General features: G+C 41.9%; 1 protein-coding gene across 2 annotated transcripts in view; it reads left to right on the top strand.

Moving 5' to 3' along the window:
- The first annotated feature begins 334 nt into the window (after positions 1 to 334).
- The window catches only part of raver2 (ribonucleoprotein, PTB-binding 2), a 96551-nt gene continuing 70150 nt past the window's right edge, over positions 335 to 26735 (top strand). Inside the window, exons 1-2 of one of the 2 annotated variants that reach the window (XM_030433764.1) lie at positions 335 to 343; positions 8102 to 8383. In XM_030433764.1, the coding sequence (XP_030289624.1) occupies positions 8111 to 8383 (273 nt within the window). In that variant the 5' untranslated portion in view covers positions 335 to 343; positions 8102 to 8110. Of the gene's footprint in view, positions 344 to 413; positions 529 to 8101; positions 8384 to 26735 lie in introns of those variants that run through there. The other variant, XM_030433763.1, reaches the window with a different exon arrangement.

The following is a 26735-nucleotide window of genomic DNA, read 5'->3' as shown; positions in this document are numbered from 1 at the left end:
TCAAGTAAGGTTGCAAATCATTGAAAAACAATCATATCCCATCCACACATGTTTAATAATAGTATTTTTATTGAGCCTGTCATATTTTTTGTAAACATTTTATATATAACCTATTTTTATTATTTTCAAACACGCTGGTATTGGATCGGTATCAGAATAAGTGTCAGAGATAAAAACAGTATCAGAACATCCTGCTGAAGCCTCCCGTTGTGTGGTCAACTCACTGTGTTTCCACACTGGCACTGCAAAGGACACTGGAATAGAATGGAGCCATCATAAACATAATTAGCTACACCTGTGCTTTTCCTGCTTTGAGACAAACTGTTGTGTAAAATATGTGCAGGTAACCAGTGTGGATTTTACCTGTAAAGCTATAGCTATGTATTTGTGAAAAAAACCTGGGGCACAAAAAAATCTGACTGACATACTGGCACTAAAAGTGTTAAGATGTCGGTTTGGCTAACATGTTAGCCAACAATTGCCTGGAGAATATATGATAGGAGTCCCGTATCTGGCCACTTGATGAATGTAAGTCAATACCTACTCTACTTTTAGCTCAGGCAGTACATGAGAGACAATATTTACAGTACACTATCTTTCTTCTCTCTTCAGCTTCTTAATTAGCCCTCGTAAGATGTTGGGGTTTGTCCACCAGCTAGCTAACATTAGTCTCGCAAACTTGACATTTGTTCTGGTGCCTGTGGTGCTGTTGGCTTAAAGTGACCTTGTGTTTTCATTATTCCCAATTTGACCCCTTTCCTTGATAGATAATATGAAATACAACAGGCATAGGCTAGCTATTTACATTTGACCTGAAGCTGCACAGTTAAACTGAATATTGTTTCCAAAAAATATATGTCAGACATACACAAGACAATATCAAGTACAAAAGACGTAATTATGCGGAGCTGCAAACCAGGTGAGGTGAACACACGCAGAGACTCTTAAAAACAAAAGTCTTTTAAGCTCAAAAAAGACGTAACTGATCTCACTTCATACAATCATTATATGTAAAAAAAAAAAATAAAAATTGTCACTGTACAGGTAAAGGCCCTAAAGCTGCTCGTTGTGTTGTTTCTATTGTCTGTCGTCCTCACTATCAGAGGTCATGGAACAGGTCACCCACAAACTGCTTCACACGCAGTAAGCCAGCGAGATTATATGCAGGGGCTTTTGTGTGTGTTGTTTTAATACCTGGTCCACAGTTCACACTCACTGACAGCAGAGTAATATCGTCTGATGTCTCTCGCCTGCATTCTTCTCTCTGGTTCACGCAGGGACATTTAGGACACCTACACTCTGAGACGCTGCTCTTCAGAGGCTTTTGGCCTTGTTTGGAGGGGAGTATTTTTACATGTGTAAGTGTCTGCTACTGTGTCTAACTGGGATATTTGTCTGACCCAGTAGTTGGAGACAATTTTTTTTAATAGTAAGATCCATATATGCCAGTGTCCACCCTGTTGGAGGGTGTACTTGCAGTCACAAAAATTGACCAACGACAGGAAATGGGGCATTTCAGGGTAAGATGTTCATTTCGCACTTAGCTGCACAAGAGGAGCGTGTTCCTCAATGTGTTTCATGCTGTTGGTAGTAGGTCATGCCATTTGTGGGTGGGGGAAGAATAGTGGTACATACTGCCTGGGAAGACCCTATGAGTTATTTATGAGGCCTTTCTGTAGATACAGTGTTTCCTGGGGGAGCTGGGAAACAACCACAGATGGAGAGATGACATAGTTAAGGGGCAACAGACGACTTTGCTTTGCTGTGCTTTGGTCTCTAGAAAGAAGAAGATGTTTCAAATTGATGTTAAAACTGAAATCACTTTCACATTGTTAACCCATTTACTATCTGTAAACGGTGCAACATGTAAGAATTTGAGTTTAACACACTAAACTAACAAAATGGACAAACATTATCAACTGAATGTGAAGAAACAACAGTCATAATGTCGGGTCAGAGACGTCTGTGTTGTGTTGCAAAGATGTCTACTGACGGTAGCATGCTAACCGACTAGCTTCTGTCTCATAATACCATTTTGTTCCTCTAAAGAGTACAACAGTAGAGTTTAGGCCCCAGGAGTTAGGTGCTCATTCATGCCTGGCCTCCCTTTGGCTTGACACCTGTCCTCACCTGTTCCCACCTGTACCTGCCGTATCATTGTTGTCGCCGAGGTCAGAGTTGTGGTTAGAGCCGCTGTAAATCACCTCTGTACTGTACTCCGTCATTAAACCTCCTCCTGCCAGCGGCCCAAAGCTAATGTGCTATTGGTGTAAACAACATTTTTGCCATTGTCTAATGTCTTTTATAGGCAATGATTTGTTTAACCACCAGCATTTGGTTTCAGTTTAACATTTAGTTGCTCATAGCAACCACTACTGACTATGTTCTCAGGCAGTTTGACAGTTTTATATTAAGCCTTTTGTCAAATGTTGACTGGCAGCTTTTATTTAAGTCTGCTCCCCCAAATGCCATTTTCTATATCTTCTTTTAAATCATATTATTTTAGCTGCTTTTTCAAATGTCCATTTGTGATTTGCTAGTTCTGTTTATTGCTAACCACCCTAGTTACTATGCTAGTCGTCCGGTCGTTGTTAAAGGTGCAATAGAATTTTCATTGAAAACATTCAAAAATTATATATAGAATGTGAGAAAATAAAAGTTTTACTTTATGACGTACAGTGAATGCACTTTGTTGCAGAGATATCTCCTGAAGTTAGCATGCTAACCAGCTAGCCCTGCCCCATCCCGGTTCAAAGCTCCAGTGCAAACAATATAGACACCATCACTCCCCTGGTTCTTCTTCTAGCTGCGCAGCTAACTGAGCTAACAATTTAACTAGTGATTTGTTATCACTATCACTTAATTAGTTTAATACTAAGGGACTGGTTACATTCTGACAAAGCACTAAAGAGCTGTAGGCTTAAATTTTTATCGTCTAATTCAGAACTGGGAAATATTAATAACTGTGCTGCAGGAACGTGTGCTGAGCTTTAGTGGACTATTGTTAACATGAGGTTCACCAAATAAATGTACTTCATTATTATGCAAGAGTTGTTAACCTCTATTTCACAATTCCTACTTTAACATTCCAAACAGACAGGAGAGAGTTGTGCCTGGATCGTCACAGTCATAGCATATCAGTGCAGCTCATAAGTTTGTTATTCAAGCACAGAAATAGACACAGACTGTTTGTGGCATATAAAGAAGATTTAAGTGCAGATTTTCAGACGGAGCTTCTATAAATTTGCAAGGCCATGTCTTCTTTGATCCCTTAATCTAATCTCATCTTTTGAGATGGCACAATGAACAATAGAACAGGTGAGCATAATGTGGTTTCTGGAAATGTTCTACATTTCTGAAGGTCATAGAGTGCAGCTAGGAAAACTGTTTCTCCTTGAGGTGGAGGGTGAAAAATAGAGAGGGGCACACCGGGCTAATTTACAAAGCATCAGCTGAGAAGTAGTTCAGCACTGTTGAGAGCTGAAGGAGAGAAGGACAAGCTCTTTCCCCACGTCTCTGTCTGCCCGCCCGTCATCATGTCCCATAAACCTTTGCAGTTTGTCGGCATTCATTCATACCTGCCCTACATGGCCCTGTCTCTGTCTCTTTCCATTGTACCTCTCCCTCTTTTTCTCAAGCTGCCTGCTGCTCCCTGCCAAGGAAACGCTGTGAATTAGAGCACCGAGCTCGGTGTCCAAGCACCCTCGGGTCATTTCAGTCAGTCTTTGCTCTGCCAACTGGTACAGCAGACATGCACCAGCAGCATATTTTGTACAGTCCGGAGTCCCAGTTTCCCAAACGCATCTTAGCAGTGTAATCATCTTAAGTCGTGCATGCAAGCAATTTATAGGACTTCCAAATCCCTTTGACAGGCAGTGCTTTCTGTACTATCATGTGGGTTTTGCTAAGAACATGTGGAACAACTGACGGTACAACTTGAACCTTGTCGCTAAGAGGATTTGATGAAAATGTTCTCCTCAAGAGTGAACATTGTGAAAAATCCAGTTGAGTTTTTTCAGACGAGTGAAGACATTAAAAAAAAAGTACACATACACAGGGAGTACTTGCATTAAAATAGATACAACTTTCTCATTACTGACTCACGCTGGCCACATGAAAGTGGTTTCCTTGACGCACTGGTATGCTTATGACTTCTGTAATTAGGACATGAATTGGACAGGGAACTCTTGTGCATACTGTCCCTGTGGCTTCAGGTCAGCTGTTTTTAGTAGGTCACATGTCCCTAAGTCTCTTCTATGCTTCAAGAGGAAGGAAGCCACGCCATCAGACTGCATCTGAGATAATTTATGAGAGCGCAGCTACGGCTCATAAATGTAAGGAGAGCCTACAGTCCATTTTCACATCTCCTCCCGCGCTCGAAAACAAGATTGCAGAGTGAACAGTCCATAACCACACTGCACAATCATATAGGAAACACACGTGTATGTGCTCACCATCAACTCCCACGCACAATGAACCGCTTTGCCATTTAGGGTTCACCCCTCCCCTCCCTCTCTCCCCCATCCCTCTCCTTCCCTCCCGTCCTCACGCCTACTGAGCTCATCCCAGGTGCCTGCTTTGCCCGTTCAGCCACTCTGCCCACCCACGCCCTCACACTCTCAGTCCCAGCGAGCGGCGGCAAGCGTTTTCCCGCTTTCTTCTTCTCCTCTCTACTCCCACCCACTCCAAAAGGCTATGAATCACTGGCTGACACGCTGATGCACCAGCAAGGCTCTTGTGTTTTAGATGGAGTGGGACTAACATCTCATTTTTTTTTTTTTTTTTTGCCTTGGCTTGTGAAGCATAGCCCATTATGATGAGGTTTGACTTGCACATAGGTAAAACACTTTGAAATACAGTTTTTTGCGTAACTGTGCGAGGTGGCTGTAGGCTGATATGAGTTAATGCACGTGTGTACATGTGTTGTGTGTGTGTGTGTCTGTGCGTGTGTTGGAGTGTGTCTCTAATACCGTGCTGGTATGCGTTCATGCCAGGGGGACTAGGAGAAAAAATTAATTGTTCTCTCATGGAAACGTTGTTTTGCACTTAGTGGAGTGATTCATGCGTCTACAAAATCATCCTGTGCAAGTGACAGGCAAGTCCTTGCTGTCTTTTTAGTGAACCACTGCTCAATGATTCATGTCCCCCAATCTGTCAGCATGCACAGACTATTGTATGAGCTGCAGTACGATCATAACATTAGTTTGTGTGTCTTTGTTTTTGCTGATTGCAACAGGACATAAAACATTGTTTTGCAATGAGGATGGATGCTTGTCAGGAGCCCCTCTCCCTGATTCTTTTGAAGGAGGACAGTTTGTTAGCACATGAATGAATATAGGAGGGATGAGGGTAGCATCTAACAATTTGTTACCTTGATTACTCAAATAATGGGTTTTTCTATACATTTTCAGAAAATAGTGCCCATTCCCATTCCCCAGAGGAGAGGAGAGGACATCCTCAAATGTGTTGTTTTGTCCATCCAACAGTAGTCTGACACAGTGGTGTGAGCTGGCTGTTGCTCCACCAACCCAAGGGGTCAATGGCTCGATTCTTGACCCCTGTAGTCTACATGGCTTGTGTTGTAAAGTGCTTTGAGTGGTCACTAAAATACAGTCCATTTGAGGTAAGGTAGCAACTCTGCATGTTTTAAAAACTGTTTGGTGTGCATGAAAAATATCTAAAACAATGAACTGAAGTTGTTGCTTTTCAATCGTTTTCAATTAGTTCTCAACTATTTTGGTAATTTATCAGTCAGTTTAAGTCTTTTTCTAAGAGAAAAAGGTCAAAATTCCAGCTTCTTAAATGTGAATATTTTCTGTTTTCTTTACACCTCTGTGGCGGTTCGCTGAATATCTTTGGATTGTAGGCAAACCAGACATTTGAGGACATCATCTTGGGCTTTGGGAAACACTGATCAACATTTATAGACAACTAATAAATCCATTGAGATTATAATTGACAGATTAATCGACAACAATACTCACTGGTTGCATCGCTGTTATTGGTTACCAAATTAATGAATCAACCTATTGTAAGCTAGTATCGTCGCCTTTTGGAGATTAAATACACTCACCAACCACTTAATTATGAACACTGTTAACATTTTTATTTTTTTTTTAGTTTTTGGGTTGACACTGTCAGGAGGCTAATAATCTACTTTATGTTTATTACTGAGGTGGTAGAGCTGTGGGTGGTGGTGTTGGACTGGAGTGCATTATGTTCAAAGATTCCTCTATCATTTTGCCACTCTCACGTATGTAAATGGCGTAGACAAAATATTAGGAACACCTCTCGATGCTATGCAGTCCAGTTCAACGACCGTGTCAATCAAAATGTAATGTTGTTATCTTTGTGAAAACAGAGCTGTTGCATTCAATCACAATAGACTGCACATGTGCACCCAATGAAGAGGTTGCTGAGTGTGTGTGTATCCGTCACACAGGTTTCATCATGGTGAGAGAGAATTTGTCATCTTTTGATTTACAGTTTTGTGATTTGTGAAACCAAATAAAATGAAACCGATGCATAAGTATGTGCACTCTATTTCACTTGTGTGTCTGTATTCTATACTTGTATTCTATAAAATGTCTCTTCTTTGGCCTTTCCCCTCTGGAGTGGACTTGAGCGTACGCTTGACTGAAGCATTCATACAGTCGGCGGGTATCAGTTACACTGGTTGTTCAGCCACTTGGCAACGTGAGATCATTTTCACCCACCGACAACTGTGATTGTCTGGACCCCGATCTGCCAAGAAACGCTTCACACAGATGGCGCGAGAGAGAGAACACGGAGGTTGGATGATGGAGGGTTGATTTCGCCATCTCTTACAGGCCTCGGCATAATCGTGCTCTAAATATTTCCTCAGTGGGTTGATGTGTTCTCGGTGACATGTTTGTGGGCCTACATGAGTGTGAATGCATCTTGCGAGTGCGAGTATCCAGCGAGTGTGTCTCTCAGCGAATCATGCAGCCTGCGGAAGCTACATAGGCATTGTGAGGACTCGGCAGGGAGCTCTGTTCCCTTTGTGTTTGCCAGGAGCAGCTTTCCACCCACGGTGGGCAGGCAGGCAAGCAGGCAGGCAGGCAGGCGGGCAGGCGGGCTTGGTTGGCTGCTAGTTTGGCATTCACTGGATGACTTGGGGAAGAGAGGAGGGAAGGCACACAGCCATTCATGGTCACATTATACACATGGGGAACAGGAAAACTGTGGTGGTATAGAGATATTCTCCAGTGAATGCCCCCCTCTCTCCCTCTCTCTCTCTCTCTTTGACCAAAAGAATAAATGTGTTAATTGGGATGGGCAAAAATAAGAGCAGTTTGTCTTTGTACACATCCGCTTAAGGCTGAGTGTGTATTTACCACTTAGCTGTACATCTTTACAGAGCAGAAAACACTTGCCAGAATCAACATGTGGCTCCTGATATATTCATTTTTTGCCTAAAATCTGGAGATTAAAGGATTTAAGTGGGTTAAGTGAGATGATGCCATGCAGAAATCAAACAAAGGCTGCAAGCTGCCTTCACACACACACACACACCAAACTGTATTTGATGGTCTGACGGTGATTTTGGCCGATCTTAATTGGCTTCTATGCATCCAGCAGACAGCTGGGGTCGCCAGGAGTCCGAGGTGCAGGCTGACATGCGAGGAGCCCCAAGCTGCCCATTTGAAGGAGTAGTTTAACCTGCTCGACACCACCTGCTGCACCCTTCACCTCAAAGTACAGACATGACTGATGTGACGGGACAAAATCCTGCTCTCTGAGGTTTCACTGAGCTGCTTTTTTAAACCAGAAAAAGATGGAGGGGGAAAAAAATAATAATAGACTGAACAAAACGGAAAGGTGCTCTCACAAAGTTACAGATCAGATCTAGTCATTTGATTATGAAGAAGGCGGATATATGTGGATAAATATACAGCCTAAAGAAATAAATAAGTGATTCAACAAATAAATAATCTATTTTCTGCATTTCATCCGGGATGTGTTACCTTTCTCTCGCTTTATCTCTCTGCCACTATCACACCTCCCACCTGCTCCCTCCCGCCCTCTCTCTCTCTCTCTCTCTCCCTCTCTCTATCTCACCCTCACACTTTTCACTCAGCTACCCAAGATGGCGGCAGCCTCATCCATCCAGCCGCCGAGCGTTCACTCTTCTCTAGCCGGGGAGAGCGCACTTTCCCCGGAGATGGACAGCCCCGAGAGCCGGCAGCCGGAGGATGAGGAGGCGGCGGCAGCGCAGCCCTCCGACTCGGGGATTAGCCTCCGCGACCTGCCGGACCTGGAGCCGGAGGAGATCGAGAGGAGGCTGGCCAAAACTCGCCAGGAGCTGAGCAACAGGAGGAAAATCCTCATTAAGAACCTGCCGCCCGACACCACCAACCAGGTTAGTTCCCACATGAAAAAAACTGGAGCGAAAGTCGCGCCGTGAAGTTAGTTTTTCAGGTTTTACGCGTATCAAGCGCTCAAAAGTCGCACCACCCAATACATGACAGTGTGCCGGTGACAGGGACCTGCTGTCTGACGCTCGACCGTATTTTTAAACATCCTTATAAGGAACTTTAGTTTTAGAGTTTATTTGAATACATATCAGATGAATTATGGGAGTTGGCTTACAGTGACGTTTGTTAAGCACCATGTAACTTTGCATGCTGTCAAAATGATGTGAGGAAAAACTCATTTGACATATTCAGAAGCTAAATTAGACGAACTGTTTGACCAAAAATGCTCACAGACTATGTGTAGTTGGATTAAATCGGGTTACAAAACAGCCTATGATTAATACACTTACGTAACTAGTGATGTAAACAAACCACAATCATAAAACGGTAATATGACTCATCTGAATCGACTTAAAAATGTCCCTCTGTACCCCAAAACAAGTTCTTGTCTGTCTTAATGAGTTTTTGCAAAAGCTGCCAGGGGCTTGCAAGTCTGTTGTTTTCCACGAATAATAGAGATACAGACCCGTCACTCACGTTTCCACACAGTTGTAAGGTAAACTAATCCCTGCAGCCACACTAACATCAGAAACGTGTGTATTTTAAGAGATTGCTCAAGTCAGAAAGCAGATTTTTTTTTTTCTGTTAATGTTGATGTTATAGTTTATCCACATTTACATCCACCAACACATCACTGGATAGTTTCACCGGAGCTGTGCATTGATATGCACATTTCGTTTGCAGTTGTCAGGAAGCATCTGTTGTGATTCTCCTTTTTCTTTTTCTTTTTTTTCTTTTTTATCCTTCTTAACTTTTTTCAGCATACATTTTAATATTGGACATTGTAATCAGCTTTTGCTAAACCTGGAAGCCTGGAAAAAAATACAAAATTGGAAAGTTGATGTCCCAAATACTGTTTATAGCAGTGTAATCAAGAGTTACAGCTACCTCAGCTCGCTCAGATTGTCGTGTTTTTTATGATTCCTGACTGTACGTGTTGTAAACTGTTTGTTTTAATCAGATTCCTTCACTGAAGCAGAGGCTAAATTCATCTTTCATGTTTATTGTACACGCAAGAACTTTGTGTGTGTTTCCTGTCAGAGACAGACACACAGGGACTTCACTGTTTAGAACTTCAAGAGCTGTTTGGTCTCTCCGACTAAGCGTCGTTCATCACTTGTGTCAGCATGCAAGCCTTCACGAGCAGTGCGTGGAAGGCGCTGATGGTGTATTCCTTCAGGGTTGTAGCACCAAACATTCTTAGAAAGAGGCACAGTGCCAAGGAGAACCAGCACTGTGTGTGTGTGTGTGTGTGTGTGTGTGTGTGTGTGTGTGTGTGTGTGTGTGCGCGCGTGTGTGTGTTGGAGAGACAGAGGGACTGTGAAAGAGTGCGACTGCATGGTGTCTGCGTGTGTGTGAAACGAGCAGGAGAGTAGAGGGAGAGAGAGGGAGAGGTAAAGTCACTTGGATTAGGCGAAGCAACAGAAGTGGAATTTCTCTCTCCCTCTTTTTTTCCACATTATTCATGTGCCAGAATGAGCGTGATATGTTTAGTGAGCCCGAGCGGAGCAGTCGGTGAGCAGAGCTGCATGAAGCCTGAAGTCTGCTGAACACGACACATGAGTTTATCCATTTAAAGAAGTCGTTCTGGCCGCGACGCTTTTGAACCGAATTAGCCCAGGCTGCGTTTCTTACATGTGGAGTTATCTCAGCGATCTGTCAGAAATGAAGCTCTTAAACCGAATCAAAGCCCTCCAAACTGCTGTTAACCTTCACTAACCACATAAATCATAGCTGCGTTTAGGTTTCTTTTAACGGCGTGCGGTGGTTTTAAAACGCTCCCATTGCTGCGTCCCTTTCTGTGTTCTGAAAAGCTGAGATAATTACATGTTGAACCACAGGATCTGTAGCCTGAGCTAATGCCCGCATATAAGCATCAGCGCTTAACCGCAATCGACAGGAAGATACAAAAGGAAGGAAGATGAGAAAAAGGATGCAGGACCTTCATAATATAGCACATCGAAGTCTTTTATTGCACGGAAATGCAAAAACATTTTCTCGCTCCAGCCTCTCAGATATAAGGAGTTCTCCATTTTATTTAAATGCAAATTGAGTGTTCTCGGTTTCTCCACAGTTTGGCTGAGTGAAAAAGAGCAATTTGAACATTTTACCTAAGGAGACTGTGATGAGCGTACTTTTTTTTTTTTTTAGCTTTTGAGTTAATCCACAGAATAGTCATGATTAATCAGTAATGAAATGAATCCTCAGTTGCTCCCCTAATCGACATCACTACACAGCTGGGTTTGATTGTATTTCCTGTTAGTCTGCAGAGTTTAAAACCTATAGCTACCCCTGTTTTGTCCCGCACGTACGGGAATCCACAGAGCGGCTGTTGCCATTACATTATCTTCCAAAGGGTTATAGATTTATGATGACGGAAACTCCTTGTCAAGTGTCTTATATAACCTGTCTGATGGACTCTACAACGCCCAGCCGACTCCATCTTCCATTCCCCTCATACCCGCTGCCCCATTAGTGAACACTATATCGCATATTGGATGTGTGTGTGGAGTCCATGGGTGCACTGTGTCAGATATATGGCCCTGCTGACAGTCTTCATCTCAGAGAGGGAGCTGGGGGGATGGGAATAGCGGAGGGAAGAGTGCAGTGAGAAAGAGGAGAGACGGGAAGACTGAAGAGTTGGTTGAGAGGAGAGGAAAGGATGAAGGGGTGAAAGAAGGATGTGATGAAAAGAGAATAGAAAGAAGCTGGTGGAGGCACTTAGTTGAAAATGCAATGGGGATGTGGGACTTCTCACACAGGAGACATTAATGACTCTTCTAATATTGCATTCTATCAAATCAATAGGATTTGCTGAATTGCCATCAGGAGCATTTTACCGAATTGCCAAATCCTTTTGAAAAACATTTCCTAAATAACCAGGAACTCAAAGATTCAGTCGAGATCTTTCGTTGGCTGAGAAGGCAGAAATGCAACAGTGTTGTGTGGCAGCCTGATTCATGTTTAAAACCTGTGACGACCTGCAGATGAGATGGAAACATGAAATGCTGATATGTATCTGATGCATTAGAATAATAAATATATCGTACCAAATAGGGTTGGGCTGATGGATGATGCCATCAATCAGCCCTGAGGAAGTGTCCATATGTGGTCATACAGCGGTGTTTGGTCCAGTATGGACATTGGTCTAAAGATAGCACGTTAACCAAACAACTTCTATTTTGGCTGGTTTCTGCTATAAGATTGTTGGACCCACAATGGACAGTTGAAGAGAAACAGGGTTATTTCAGTTACATATCATTCATTCTTCTTCCCTGTCATTGCCTGATGCCGAAATTATCCACAAGTCAGCTGCTGATAGTTCAAGTTTAAGATTATTCTTCCAGTAATGTGAGCTTAGCATCCAGAAATCCTGATCATCAGCAAATACATGACAATTTTGTACATAGGGTATATTTAACTCCTAGGAAGCTTCATTTGATGAAGGTTATTAATGATCCAACATGTACTTTATGTTCTTCCAAAGTGATTGGCAGTTTTTTTCATATGTACTGGGAGTGTTCCCCAGTGGCTGAATTTTGGAAGATGGTTGCCTTTAACCTTTCAAAGCTGTTTAAGATCAGGTTGCCCTGCTTGCCTGCTACACTAATTTTGAATGATTTGACAGAGCTGGGTTTGACACTGGACAAGAGAAGAGCACTGTTGGCTGGTCTAACAGCTGCGAAAAAACTAGTTGCTACACGTTGGAAACCTCCACACTCACTTTCTTTCCGAGTATGGGTTTTGACATATTTGGACATTGTTTATCTGGAGTTGTCGATTGCCAGAGTTCACGGAGCTAAGGAGTCGGCAATAAAGGCTTGGCATTCACTTCTTACTGCCCTCCGTGGGTTTCGGGTGTAATATGTGACTGAGGTTTGGAGTCCTGGATCCAGAGAATGGGTGGGTCATATTTGGGGTTATGATTTCGGCTCTGATTTCATTGTGCTTTTGTTTGTTTTTTTTTTAATTTTTTAATTTTTAATTTTAGTTGTTTACGTATGTATTTAAGCATGTGTGTAGGTATGAATATATTTTTATGATCTATTCTTGTAATGTGCAAGTACATACTTATGCCTTTCTTTCTTTAAAAATAAAATAAAAATTTGATCACAAAAAAAGATTATTCTTCCAGTGGCAGCTAGTGTGACTTTGAGCTGCTAACCTCAAGAGGTGACGAGGAGCAGGCGACTCCACAACTCCGGTTTTCTTTACATTTTCAGACTGCTGTCTCCAACGCTGACAACCCTCGCTTCCTGCAGATCCCTCTGGAGCCCCAAAGACTTTGTACAATTTTTCCCATTTGTACCGTTCTACGGAAAAACAGCAAACAGACCGTAAATGTGTAAAATCAGCATAAACTTGCATTTCGAGCCAGGGAAAATTGACGCTTGAAAATAAAAAATGTTTTGTTGGAGTTGAGCCCAAGTTGAGCAAGAACTTTGCCCCTTTCCCTAATGCGCACACCAGACTCCACTTGGAGTTTCAAGAAGAATGAAAGTGATGTTTAATTAAATCCAAGCACGTAGTGTGAAACATTTTTGCAGATGCACTGGAGGGTAAAATAAATATGGGTAGTGTGTGTGTGTGTGTGTGGGGGGGGGAGAAGGTTAGCTTCCAAGGACTTCTGCAAAGTTCTTGAATTATTCAGAGTTTAGCAGAAATACACAACACTTATGCAAGATGTGTCAGTGCATGTGTTTAAATGTTTCTTTTTGAACAATGGGCAGCATGTGTGTGCAGTTGTGTTTGCATATGTACGGCCAAACACAAATACATGTAAATGTCACAAAGCAGCGTGTGCCTGAGCTGTTCTCGTTCCACCCACTTCCTCCCCTCGCTTTACATGCTGTGATGTGTGTATGTGTGTGTCAGTAGCAGATGTTCATGAAATCTCTAACAGTAAGCAGCCTTCCTCACCTTCATCACTTATGAGCCTGCGTGTGCACACACACACACACACACACACACACACACACACACGCTGTTTTTATTTAGCTGTTTACCGTAGAATTAGTCACCTCCAAGTTTTGCAGATGTTTGTGCTGATATTATCCTGCAGGTATCCATGATACACCTGTTTGACTTACTACTGTTTGTACAACTGGGGCAGACCAATACGTACTGGCTGTTTAACTTTTGACATTTCATGACATAATGTGGCAACGGCTCAAACATGAAGGTGACTTTATATAGGTGAGATGATGAGCTTGGCTCATGATGCACCATACCTGCTGATGCTCAGTCAGTTGAAATCCTTGCTGATGGTAGAGAGGGTTGTGGTGTATAGTGGAGCTGGGTGATATGGTTTAAATCTATATCAGGACATTAGTAAGAGCATGCGTTCAAAATCTGTGTATGGTGTGTCTGAAATCACAGTGTTGGTGTTGGTGCTGGAACATTATGTTACATGTTGCTCCAGGACCGTCATCTCCACTTAGGTAACAGTGACAAAGTCTGCAGCTGGAGCAGGCTGTTGTGGCTGAGTTGGTTGGGTATAGGTTTCTGACCTTATTATTGCCTACTGTTCACTAATTATTATTTTAACTGTTTTCTTTTTTTTTTTAGCTTTAGGAAACAATGGCTTGGTCAGGTTCAGGCAACCACAATGACTTGGTTAGCTAAGGTAAAACATGGTTTGGGTTTAAATAGACCCTTTCACAAAGTTAAATGTGAAATGTGTTAGAACTTTGTTACCTGTGGAGCCCAGTTCCATTGCCCACTTGCCCGGTTGTGGTTGTGGATCACATAATGTAGCTCCTTCCCACCAGCATTCCTTGCTTGGTCCCCCTTGTCCCAGGCCTGAACACCTCCTCCTTATGGTGCTCCTGTTCCTTTGCTATCAATCTAAACTCCAGCAACACTCCCCATGGGTTTGAGCTCCTGAGCAGAGTCAGCTAATAGAACTGCTAGCTGCATGGCTGACTGAGCTAATTAGCTAACAGCAACTACCGTTCAGTACAGTTGTGAATTTGACAGGTGGCCAGTTTTTACATAATTGCACCTGTAAACATGTGTTTTTTTAAAGGTAACTTCTCCCATGTGCATATTGTTCTGGTCCTTCTCCGTGACGCAAAGCTGTGACATTACAAAAATGCGACTGATCCGTTTTGATGATTGATCTGCAACGACATTAATTATGATTTTCCCAGGAACAACACACAGTGATGTTAGATTGTGCGAATATGAATGCATCATCTGCTACTGAAAGACCGTAATAACTGCGTACAGGAAGATTGTGATCGTTGAAATGCTTTGAGAGTGAACTGGAATTGCACTGATGGGATAAAAGGTTCAGGAGTAACCTAGAAAGAGGGTGAAATGCATCGACTGGACGAGTACAGAAGGAATGTGGTGTGGACTAATTGGATAAAAGGCTAATAATGTTTCTGTGTGAGGAGTGCTGAGGTGAGGTGGCCACTGTACAGCTTCATTTTAAGAGCCATTTTAGCTTCCAATAAGACAGTATCTTTACTCTCTGCCTTGTTATTTCTCCTCCTCCTGACTGTCTCTTACAGTGCTGGTTACACTGTGTTTAAAGTGTGAAGCTAGATTTAAATGCGCCTGCTTTTCACAACTGATGCCATTATTGTGGTGTGTGTGTGTGTGTGTGTGTGTGTGTGTGTGTGAGTGTGTGTGTGTGTGTGTGAGAGTATGTATGTGTGTGTTGGTATGGAATAGGGCAGATGGAGGGGTTCAGTCAGGTTCTGTCGGCTCCTTGTTTACTAGATTTCTGGATCCTTGACGTTCAGCAGCCGCACAATGAGGTGAAGATGGGGGAGAGATTACTCTGTTATGAGACTGATGGGTGGAAAGACGCACAATGATTTTGAACAATTGGACATCAGTGTCAGAAGTGCAGTTTCTGTCAAATTGGAAATACCTGACCTCACCCATCAGAGTCTGTGGCAGCTCAGTGGGGGTAAACAACTCCGTAATGAGAGAGGTCTGACAAGAGTAAGCCGTGCCAAGTTCCACTTTGTTACCCAGGAACAACAAAGCTCACAATAAATCCAGCAAATGATGACCTGACTGTAAAGATGGCTCATAGCTCTGATGGACTTCAATTCCTGTTGGGAGATGCTGACAACAGAGTCTGAGTTAATAGCATGAACCCATCAATCCTTCCTTGGGTCAATGCTTTATTTTCATTAATTGTTTCTGGGATTTTATTCTACCCATGGTGAACAATGGGATCTGTCATTCTGTCAGGATAGGAAGTATAAAAAGGCCAGAAATGTCAGGAATTTAAAGTTTTTAACCATTAATCATCCTCCTGTCAAAACCACTCTGTTCGCTGAAATTGTCTGCATCATGACTCAGGGACATTTGTGAACTTTATGCACGGCTGCCGTTATTTATGCGTTCGGGTAATCTTGCAGTTATCATGTCAGTAATGAATTAATCGCTTTAGTTATGTGAAATCACACAAGCCCATCACAAGTTGCAAGAGACAATGATTATACAAGATTTTTAGTCTGATCAGCAGCCATTGTGTGTGTTAGCATGTGTTCACTTGCGGATGTATGTAACAGGGTTAGGGTTAGGGTTTACGGAAATGTAATGAAAGCGGTTTTGAAGGGTTTAAGGTAAAAATAATCAGGCAATGTTGCCTTTAACATAATGTTATGTTAAATGTTTGTCATGTTCCAGTTTTTACTCAAGACATTCAGTCATCTTTTCAGCATATTTTGGTCACATCAGGCTCTATATATTTCAGATACAGGTGCAAACTGTTTATTCAAACCAGTTCTAAACCTTTATATTTTCCAAAATTATATTACATAATATTTTAAATAAAGCCATTACAAAGGCATTTCAAGTCTGTGTTTATGCAATGCCACTTTTGAAGCTGGGACTCATGACCACATGCCATTTTGATAGTTTAAAATCAGTAACGAAACAAAATGTGTGTAATAGAAAGCACAGAGGACATTAGCCTTTCCACATCCAGCCTGCTGATATGCATTATGCTTTCAATGGCGCCTTGGTGTAGGAGTACAAATGACTACAAGAGGCCATTTAGCTTTTTATGTCTGAGAGCTTCTCTGCCAGTCTCCATATATCTCTGCATTATAGTGTAATTTTCTGACATAATGCAAAGCCACACTGTGGACAAAGTGCTGTAACATGTTGAAAATGGATGATTATGGAAAGACAGATTTTGAGCAGTGTTTAACACCCGCGCACAGTTATACAGTTATTATTTCAGGTTGTATTATCTTCTTCTTAGTTTACCTGAAGGCTGGGATTTACAGCCACATTCACACAAGTGCAGACTGCACTTAAATGAGGCGCCAACTTCACTTGCACACATTTTTAATTTATGTTATGTGTTCTTCACCCAGCTCAAGCAAAAATAGATACTCTTGAGTTATGCTCTGACCCAATGTCCGCCAGACTCTGTTTATATGTGAGGAGTGACTGCTCAGTGGGGAAAATAACCTCCAATCTGAGCCCCGTGGCTTCAGGGCCAAAGCCAAGCGGGGACGAGTGGGTGGGGGAGGGAGGTGGGGTCACACTGGCTGACAGCAGAATCAGTCCTGTCTCAGGGCAAGCCACCTGCTCCCACTGGTTCTGTCCTTTCAAAGATCAGATTAACCTGCTCCTCCATGACTTGAAAGTGAAATGGAGAAATGGACAAAGAGAAGCAGCGGACAGGCTGGATCAAGCAGCAGCTGCAACGGCTGAATGCAAAAGTGATGCTTTTGTGTAGGATGCCGTTCTTCATGTCATTTTCTGACAGCATTAGAGTGACAGGAAGGGCTTCCCACATGAAAAACGGCACATTTTCCCAACAACGAGTCTTAATAGGTAATTTCACCTCCTCTAATGGGTGTCTTGGTGGTGATTTTGACTAATATTGTTCTTTTGAGACATGAAAGTCTCTATTTTGAGACGTGTTTTGTTTGAGACGATCACACATAATGTTGATGGGTGCTTGTTGCTTCAGCTTCACCCACATGTCCGCCATTGGAAAATAATTGAACAGTCACAGAACAATGAATTTATTTCATAGCATGATGAAGATTATGTATTTTAGTGTATTGTATACCTATTATATAGATTTGGCCTAAATCTTCTGTCATGGTATGATAAAATGACATACTGCATGTATGTCATTTTATATCAGGACATAGTAAATGGTCTGTAAATCCAAAACTTCATCTGATTGATTATTTTCTTCTGTTATTTGGAACTTCCATACAAACAAAAACAAAATCAGTTCCAGAGGTTAACTGGATTTCCCCTTTGACACATGCAACAGGAGATCATCTGCCTGTGTAAGACGAGTTCTCTCCTGAGTGTTTGGCTGAGGCGAGGTGTGGTGCCTGCCTAGAGCTCGCAAGAGGGAGCAAGCCGTGGCTGAATGAATTATTTATGACTCTCACCTAAGAAACCAAGCTTAATTTGTCCCTTCGGAACATGTTATTATACTGATCACTTTATGTCCACTTATTTTTTCCCCTTTCTTTTTAAGTCTTCTGTCGCTGTTTGGTTATGTTTAGACAACTTAATTCTCCGTTCAGTTTAGGAAAACATGCTTTTGGTTCCTAAAGACCCTTTCACGTTAAACACCTGAAAAAAGGAAAACTTCTCCCTTGTGCATATTTTTCTGGTCATGGCCAAGTTCTACAGGTGGACCGTCTCAAGGTGTAAACCATCATATCAAGTCCCAAACAAACCAGCACCAGTGTTTCTGCCTCAGTTTACATAAAGGATGTATAGCTACCGATTTAAGTCTTTTTAGGCAAATCTTGCTATCCAGCAGCCATCTTGACAATACAGCTGGTTAGTTATGTTGTGCTAACAAGACCTGGCCCCTGTCTAAATGAATAAGGAGAGACACAGAACTTTTAATGGTCACCTGGACATAAAAACTACATGTTGCCCCAAAAATACTTTTTTTTTTTAAAGGTTATACTAAAGGTCTACTACTCGTGCATAGTTTCACAACACCGCCCTCTTTTAGAAGCGTATTGTCTATCGAGCTTATCCCAGCAGAGCACTTTAACAAACAAATGTTTTATATCTAATGTTTGGATAACCTCAGTTTGGTAGTCTTGTGAATTAACCTGATATCCTCCTCTTCTGTGGCTTCTCAGTGGTGCGTCTGCAGCCGCATCAAATCATTTGAAACTGGCTGCTATGTTTCCTGATAAAGCAGATGGCTTTTTGGAGGTAAGAGATGGGGTATGTGTCATTCAACCCCCATCTCTAGGGAAAACTGATGTTTGTGGCATTTTTTTCCTGGAATGCAAAGCTAATTGCAGAAAGTTTTCATGTAGATTATTGTAGAATCAAGGATATAAGTCAAGTCCGCTGGCATTCATTCAATCCACCCGGGGTGCAAACGATATAAAGACCAGAAACATGTAACCTGAGCCCATATGAATATTTGCAGCGATTTGCATTCCAGCCCATTGCACACATTGATGCACTGTAGGGTGGCGACTGTTATGCAAACATTTCGACAAGCCCTTAGCTTAGCACCTCGTGGACTGTGTGCTTGTGACTGCTGAGGCTGATTTTGGGTTTGAATCTCGGCCCCTGCTGCGCTGCTTTCCTGCATCATCTGTCTCGACTCTACTGGAAGTGAAGCAAACATCTGGAGACGGCAAGCAAAGGATGACAAAAATAAATTAAAGGGATACATTAAGATGTAGTGATAGAGAATCTCATCACATGAAACTCATTTCAACATGGAAAAAAAAAAAGGTCAGAGAGGGGAGAGCAAGAGCATATAAACAGACTCCAGCCAGGAAAGAACATGGTGTTAGAACTCTGAGAATGTGTTTTATAGAGCCAGAAAAGAAATGTCTGCACTTGTGTGTATTTATGCCTGTCTGCTCTCAATGTGTGAGTGTGCATGTCTTTCTGAAGAGCTCTCCTGGCAGGCATTTGATAGGCCAGTGATCTGTGCTGTGCATGGTTTGAGCCACCTGTCACACACACACACACTCACACACACACACACACACACACACACACACACACACAGAAAGCTTGGCTCTGACAAAATATTGAAAAACAGTGTCTTTTGGATCCGTTACATATGAATTGCTGTAATTTCCAATGAATATATAACAAAATGTTAAACTGTGTGTTGTTCTAGATGCTTCTGACGGCAGTAGCTTTTTTCCATCCAAATGTGTTTAACACCTGAAGAGAAATTTTGGAAATGGAATTAGTGGAAAAAATTTATCTCCACAGATTCCTCGATTTTCTTCACACCCAAGAAGTACAGTACGGATTTAGTTTGTGTTTATACGCCATTTTCACAGCATGCAACAAATATTGAAATTCAGGTTTTGTATATACATGCGCCTAGGCAAGATTCCGTTCTACTTCGCTGACTACAACAGATGACACTTCTCTTACAAGTGTAGGCTCACTGCGGGTGTATTCACACCTTGTTTGTTTGGAGGGGTTGTTTCAAAACTGGGAGTGTTCTCCCCCCCCCCCCCCCCCCAGAGATCCGTTTGTTTTGGCATAAGCAGCCCGAGACAGCCAAGGAAGGGTGGTCTTAGTCTGCTTCTATGTGGACTCCAAGTGATTCAACCAGGAGTTTATAATGGCATTTATGAGATTTTAGCACAATTTCAAAAGCTGAGCTACTGATAAATCCGGTGCTTTTAAGTCAATAAGTCTATTTAAGAGACTGTGACAGCGATCCCACTGTAATAAGCTGTGAACCATTACTGTACGAGACACCTCCTTTTTTCTTAACCAGTTTCTCATTATTTATAAAATGTTCTAATAATACCAAAAGTGACATTAAATAGTTATTTATATGTGAGCTCATGACCATGAGTGTGCATATCAGAAGCGTTACTCTTATGAAAATGGACCTTCCATGGGCGTCCCTCAACTGGCCTTGGGAGGTAGTTGTTTAAATAAATCTAAAATAAAAATTATATTAGCTACAGCATTCATTCTTTTCCTACTGCAACGCTAAGACTTCTGCCTTCTGCCATCTCATCACGTTCAACATGTGTGATGACATGACAGGTGACGGCACCAGTGAGGGATGTGATGGTGAAGAAAAGATGCTCAGGCAAGCAGGTTTTGGACAGTGAATGGTGAATCAGCTATTTCCGCCGCTCGTAAAAATAAGAATAGCTCACAAACTCAACTATATACAGAATTCAAAAGAGTTATGGAGTGTCAAGAAATATTTTGTTTGTTTTACGTTTTTATCTCGTGAAATTTGAGTTGTAATGGTTTATTGACGGTTGCACAGATTCTGGGGACATGAAGCATTAGAAGATACTCTAAGAAATGACATCACTATTAGAAAAAATACTGCTGCATTCCATTGTGCTCTGAACTTGGAAAATAAACTACCTCCGACATGGAAAAGTACAGTGGACTGGTGACTCAAGTTGGAATTCCAAGTTGGAAACTGGGACATGATCCGCGGGGATGCCGACTCAGAAATATCAACCTGAAACTTCCAATGCAGCGCAGCACACCCATGTAGGAACTAGCAGACCATTTCTGTTGTGGAGGTCAAAGGGTTAAAGTCCTGCATAAAGTTGTGTCTTGTGTTTTGATCACCCAGACTGTCCAAACAAAAAGAGTTATCTGTTTACTCTTCTTGTTTCGGTTGTAAATGGTCCATGTGAACAGCAACTGGACCCGAACTAAGATGGAACAATATATCATTTTGTCCCTCTTTCTGGACCAAATGAACCAAACTACTGGTGTAAATGCACCCGAAAAATCCCCCAATCAGCACAGTGCTTGTAGTGCTGCTGTTATTGTGTAGCTATAATCATTTCAAACCATTCAGTAGTGTTGGCTGTGGGAGTTGCATTCACCTTGCTGGCAGACCTCGGCTTCATCCTCTGTTCTCTCTCTGTAGCGTATATCTCTCTATCAGTAGGTCAAGGACGCAGTTACTGCCGGTAAGGAGGCCATGCCAAGTGTGTCCATCCCCTAATCCCCCTCTTCCTCCATCCCTCTCTATCACTGTTACACACTCCCACACAATTGAAATGATGGCCCAATGTTTCACTTTCCCCCAGTGGCTCTGTTTGTGTTTCTTAGCCCTGCTGTAATGAATAAGCAGGTGTCACAGTTAACAGATTTTTTCTGCCTCGCTTTCTTCTTTGCCTATTGAAAAAAAATAAATGTCTTTCTCACCTTACATTTGCGTTACCTTGTACGCTTCAGACTTTATTAAATATGAATCACAACAGAGTGACTTAATAGAGTGCACTAACACCTGAACTGGCAAACCGTGCCAGATGACAGATGGAGGAGGTCACAAAAACAACACAGACCATGAGAAAGGCAATTTGCAGTCTGTGTGCTCTTAATTCTGCAGGAGACTGACAGTAGAAGCTGTGAAAGGAAGGACTACAGTGCAAACGCAGGGCTGAGATTTCCCTTTGATTTGAAATTAAAGTAATCTAACACTTGTGACACGTAACTAATCTGAAATTCACTGTCACTGATTTCGCCTCCTGGGATGTTTTAAATAGTTAGATGCAGACATTCTGCAGAAGATTAACCCATCCTGCAGCGGTTTGCTGTGCAGAGGTAAATGGATGTCATCGTTTTGAACAAAGGCCTCTTTGACTGTTTCCCTAAACTGCTGTCCCAAGATTGGCATGTCATCTGATGCCCATAATAGACACAAAAAAAGTGATGAACTTGCTACTTTTCAGGAGCATTTACACGAGACAAGACAAAATTGGATTCCAGAGTACATATGAGGGTTTTTTTTTTTATCTTCCATTACGAACGCCTCTCCAGACACAAAGTTGACTTGTACTGATTTTACACGTTTTCATTTGGCAGACGGTTTTCCTTTTTTAAAGATGGACTCTGAGCAAAAAGCAAGCGCTGCTAAGTCAAAGTACACCACCTGTCAGCAAGAGTGTTTAATGATCTGGTGTGGCGCAGTGCATTCTGGTTGTGGTAGATTTTCTATCTTTTAGCAAAAGGAAATACCACAGCTCTTTTTTCCCTGTTCTCTCTGGTCATGTAGCACCACTTTCAAAAACTTCTGTGTCTTTCTACTGCACAGACATCCCAGACTAATGCAAGGGCCATCATTCCAGCAGTTAACTAGTTCTCTAAACAAGCAACACTGCTGATAAAAGTCTAGCTGAAGTGACTCAAATGACACAAATGTTCACAGATGACCTTTGATAGCAGTTATGGTACATTTTGGTTGTAGTGATTACATTAATTATTAATCAGATCATTAATCATTGGCTATCTTTTCCCTTCTTTAAGGGTGGTGTTCCCAATGGCAATCTTGTGTAAATTGGATCTTATTATTTATCATAATCAATAATCATCCCTGATAAACATTAATTATCATTGATTGACACGTTTAACCCACATTCCCTATAAATGTTGCATAAAAGCAAAAGTTATGTGGAAACGTGAGAAGCTGATGATCATCTGATTTTGGTGGTGCTGATTTCATGTTCCCTCACGAGCCCATGAGCTCCTGTTACCAGGTGTCAGACCCTGCAGGCTGCTATCACATTCCTTATCAAGTGCATCCTCTCAGGGCAGTTTGCATTAATACTGTGCACGCACAGAAATCTGCCCTGGGCTTTAAGGCTGGTGGCTGGGAACTGACTGGACTTGCTGTAAATGTCAGCTTCTTAAACTGTTGAAACTTGCCGAGGGAACAGCACAGAGCAGCATGGAACAAAATGACATGTAAAGTTACAGAACAGCTCGACGCTGTCGGACACGCTGTGAAATGGTCTTGGAATAGGAAACACAACAGCAGCTTGTCTTGCTGTGTCTGTCCAGGTTCTTTATCTAATCGCTGGCATGATGTTCTCTTTTTGAAATGTGTAATGATTTTAAAAGTCTCTCAAAGTTTGCGTCAGCTATATCAATCTGTACTGATAAGAGGCACAAATTGTACCTCTATTATGTCAAATCAGGATCTTATGAACTTTGTCGATTTAGATTAAGAGTGTTCTGTTTGCTCTGTCTTTGAATGTTAAGCTGAAGGTCTGTCACGCTGTATTCTCACAGAGCCCTTTATTGAAAACACTTGCAAGCGTCAGTTAGCTTATTACAGCAGCGTTAATTAGAGAGCCGTTGAAACCGTGTAGCGGGAATCTCAATGAAACAGATCATTAAAACACGGAATGTAAGAGGAAATAGGGTGAAACAAACTGGAATATCGTTAAAAAAAAGAAAAAAAAAAGAAAAAAGGGTGCAGCACGGTGTGCTAGACTGGTAAATTGTATGGCTGAGAAAAAGAGGCAGGACTGTTTGGGCTCCCTAAAAATAGACTTTAAATGTCTTGTAATGTGCGAGTGCTGTGAGATACAAACATTCAGCTTGATTTAAGTCCAGGCTAGAGTGGGGACGAGTGATAAAACACCACCAGAGAGAGGAGTGGTGTGATTCAACCTTGTCTGAATGTCACCAAGTAGTCTGCAGTGTCAATGTCTGTTTCCTGTCCAGCACAGCAGTAACTGCCCTGGCAGCAGGAGCTACTTCTGCAGCTTCTTTTCATTAAAATGTATTTTTCCTGTGTTGTTACTTGTCCTCCTTCCTCCTCTCTTTGCATTACTTGCATTTAGGACATTAGGTTTTCCTTTAGTCTGTCACCTTTATGTGAATACAGGAGTGCAGCCTTCACACACACACACACACACACACACACACACACACGCACACACACACACACACACACACACACACACACACACACAAAGAGCATTAGACAAAAAAAAAACACCGCAGAAACATTAAGAGAAAAGAAACATAACACTGGAACAGCAGGATACACACAAATAAAAGAATAGGTGCTTTGCTTAGCCCAAATCATCACAAATTCATACAGGCATGCTTTGATCTAAATAGTTTTATCCTATTTTATTACTGTATTTGAGTTGTTGTTAAATTGCCTACAGTCTTGTATTCTAATAGCATGAATGGTTCGTCATTATAACGTCTAGAGAAACCCTTACAACTTTGTTTTCCCCCCCAAAGTAAGCAATCTTTTCAGACTTTTTGACAGTCATTGAATCCTTAGAATTGGGTTTCCTTCAACAGGTGATAAATCTGCCAGTGTACCAGTGAGCATTTCAACTCATTTTCAGTAAATAAGCTTGTTTTAAGTGGAAATTGCATCGCCAGTCAGTCTTCATTTTCCTCTGAGATTTTGTGCCAGGTGGCAGACAAAATTACATGAAAACGAGGTTTATGAAGGAACCAATCTAAACGTATTCCATAGCCATTACTTTGTGCAGGCAACATTAACTTCATAAGTAAAGGCAGGAAAATAATTGCCACTTTTGAGGTTTCAAAATTCAGTTTTCAATTTTCATTTGTTTTGATGGAAGTGCTGCAACCTGTCTTATTTCGTCAAAGAAACTGACTTCTATTTGAAGTTAGTAGAAATATTCTTATAGCTCAGGCAAATTTCTCCCTTATTCTGAGATAATGAGATGAAAACTCTGCTGCAGACAAGGGATGAAGATTTTGTTTTTGTTGTCCTGGCTTCAGGTGGTATCTTTTCATTCTCCCTTCAGACTCTTATCCTGCTTCCTCTCATGCACAAGGATCAAGAAGTCCTGTAGATATGAAGTCAAAATCCAAAACAACTCCTCCTTCTCTTTCTCTTTCTCTTTCTCTCTCTCTCTCTCTCTCTCTCTCTCTCTCTCCCTTCCTCGCCTCCCCCTCTATATCTCCCCCTGAGCAATAACAGCTCGCTCTGCTCTGATTTTGAGGGCGAGCGAGCTGACCCTCTGTGTGGGCTGCCTTGCATGGCCTTCACTGATAAGGAACATGCCTGCTCATGTTGTACATGAGTGGGCTGGAAGGTGGTTAGAGAGATAGAAGAAGAGATGGATATAGAGTGCGTATTAAAAAATCTTCCTCTCCATAGTGGCCACACAGCAACTGAAGCGAGGAGGTTGTTCTGTCTGTGTTGAAATGATTGGATAATGGGACTGGAAATGCTTTTGTCCACTTGAACTCCTGAAAATGTCAAACCTGCTTTCACTCTCACGTAAATGGTGATTATTGTTTCACCGTGAGCCGGTGCGTTACAACAATGCACAGCGTGTGTCTTTGTTGTCATGTTTGAATGGCAACATAAAACATGTCCAGCATTAGCTGACGGGGTTTTAGAAACATTAGCTGACAAAACAGAATAGCTGCATCCTCCCAAATGCCAATCAGGTCCTCAAAAGACTGTTTTCCACCTTTTATTTTTCTTTTGTTCACATTCAGGCTCGCGTATAAAGCCTGTCTATTTGCTTAAAACAAGCTCTTGGAAATGCAAATTCACCTTAATTTTTATTTCAAAGGTTTTAATGGAGATGGGCAGTAATAGGCCTGTCACGATAATTGTGTTATTGACTTATCGTACATATATCAGTGAGTTGACAACACTGAGACCTCAAGAATTGGCAAGTTTCAACACCAAACAGAGGTCAGGTAGTCTTTCTCCAGGAATATTTAAGTCTGAGAGACTTTTTTCGGGCATCCTGGGGACTTTTAAAGAAAGACAATGGCTGTGTCAGAAATCACTCACTCCTCCCTATATAGTGCGCCACATAGTGAGTATGCCATTTTGTAGTGCTTTCCGAATGTCTAGTGGGAATTGTTATACCCTATATAGTGGACTCAAAGTATCCCACAATGCATCGCGGAAAGTAGTGTGACACAGCCAATTAGAAAATATCAGGTACACTGCAGCAGCATTTATGTTACACACTTTTAAATTGAGCTACATATAATTCACCCCTCTTGCATGAACTTCAGTGATTCTCTGACATAAACTAACATTTATTAGTTTTCATTCATTCATCTGTCTTTTGCCGCTGCCCTGTGTTTGTCAGCCTCTTGATAGTGACTGACGTTGGTGCAAGCCCAGTTGTTGGCAGAAAAATCGACGAGGCATATCTTAAAACCTTCCTTCTCCCATAGAATTTTCCACAAGAGGCAGGGATTCTTTTTTCCGGAATGCCTGAAATGTCCTCAAGTATTTCTTTGTCCTCCCCACATATCTGTCCCTCTCACTCTCACTAAGGAGGACGAGGCGTGGCAGAACATCGGACTGCAGGCTGTTAAGTGTCAGAAACACGCAGTGATAACTGAAAGGGGAAGACAGGTCAATAAAAAAACAGGAGCCACGGGGGGAAATGGAACGGTCGGCAAGTGTGTTGCCTGTTAAAAAATATTTTTTTAAGTGCAGTTAACAGAGCCTGAGAGTACATTTCATTCATTGTAATGGTT

This window comes from Sparus aurata, chromosome 11 (assembly GCF_900880675.1).
Source record: "Sparus aurata chromosome 11, fSpaAur1.1, whole genome shotgun sequence".
Taxonomy (NCBI): Eukaryota; Metazoa; Chordata; class Actinopteri; order Spariformes; family Sparidae; genus Sparus; species Sparus aurata.
This window is presented reverse-complemented; position numbering and strand designations above follow the sequence as displayed.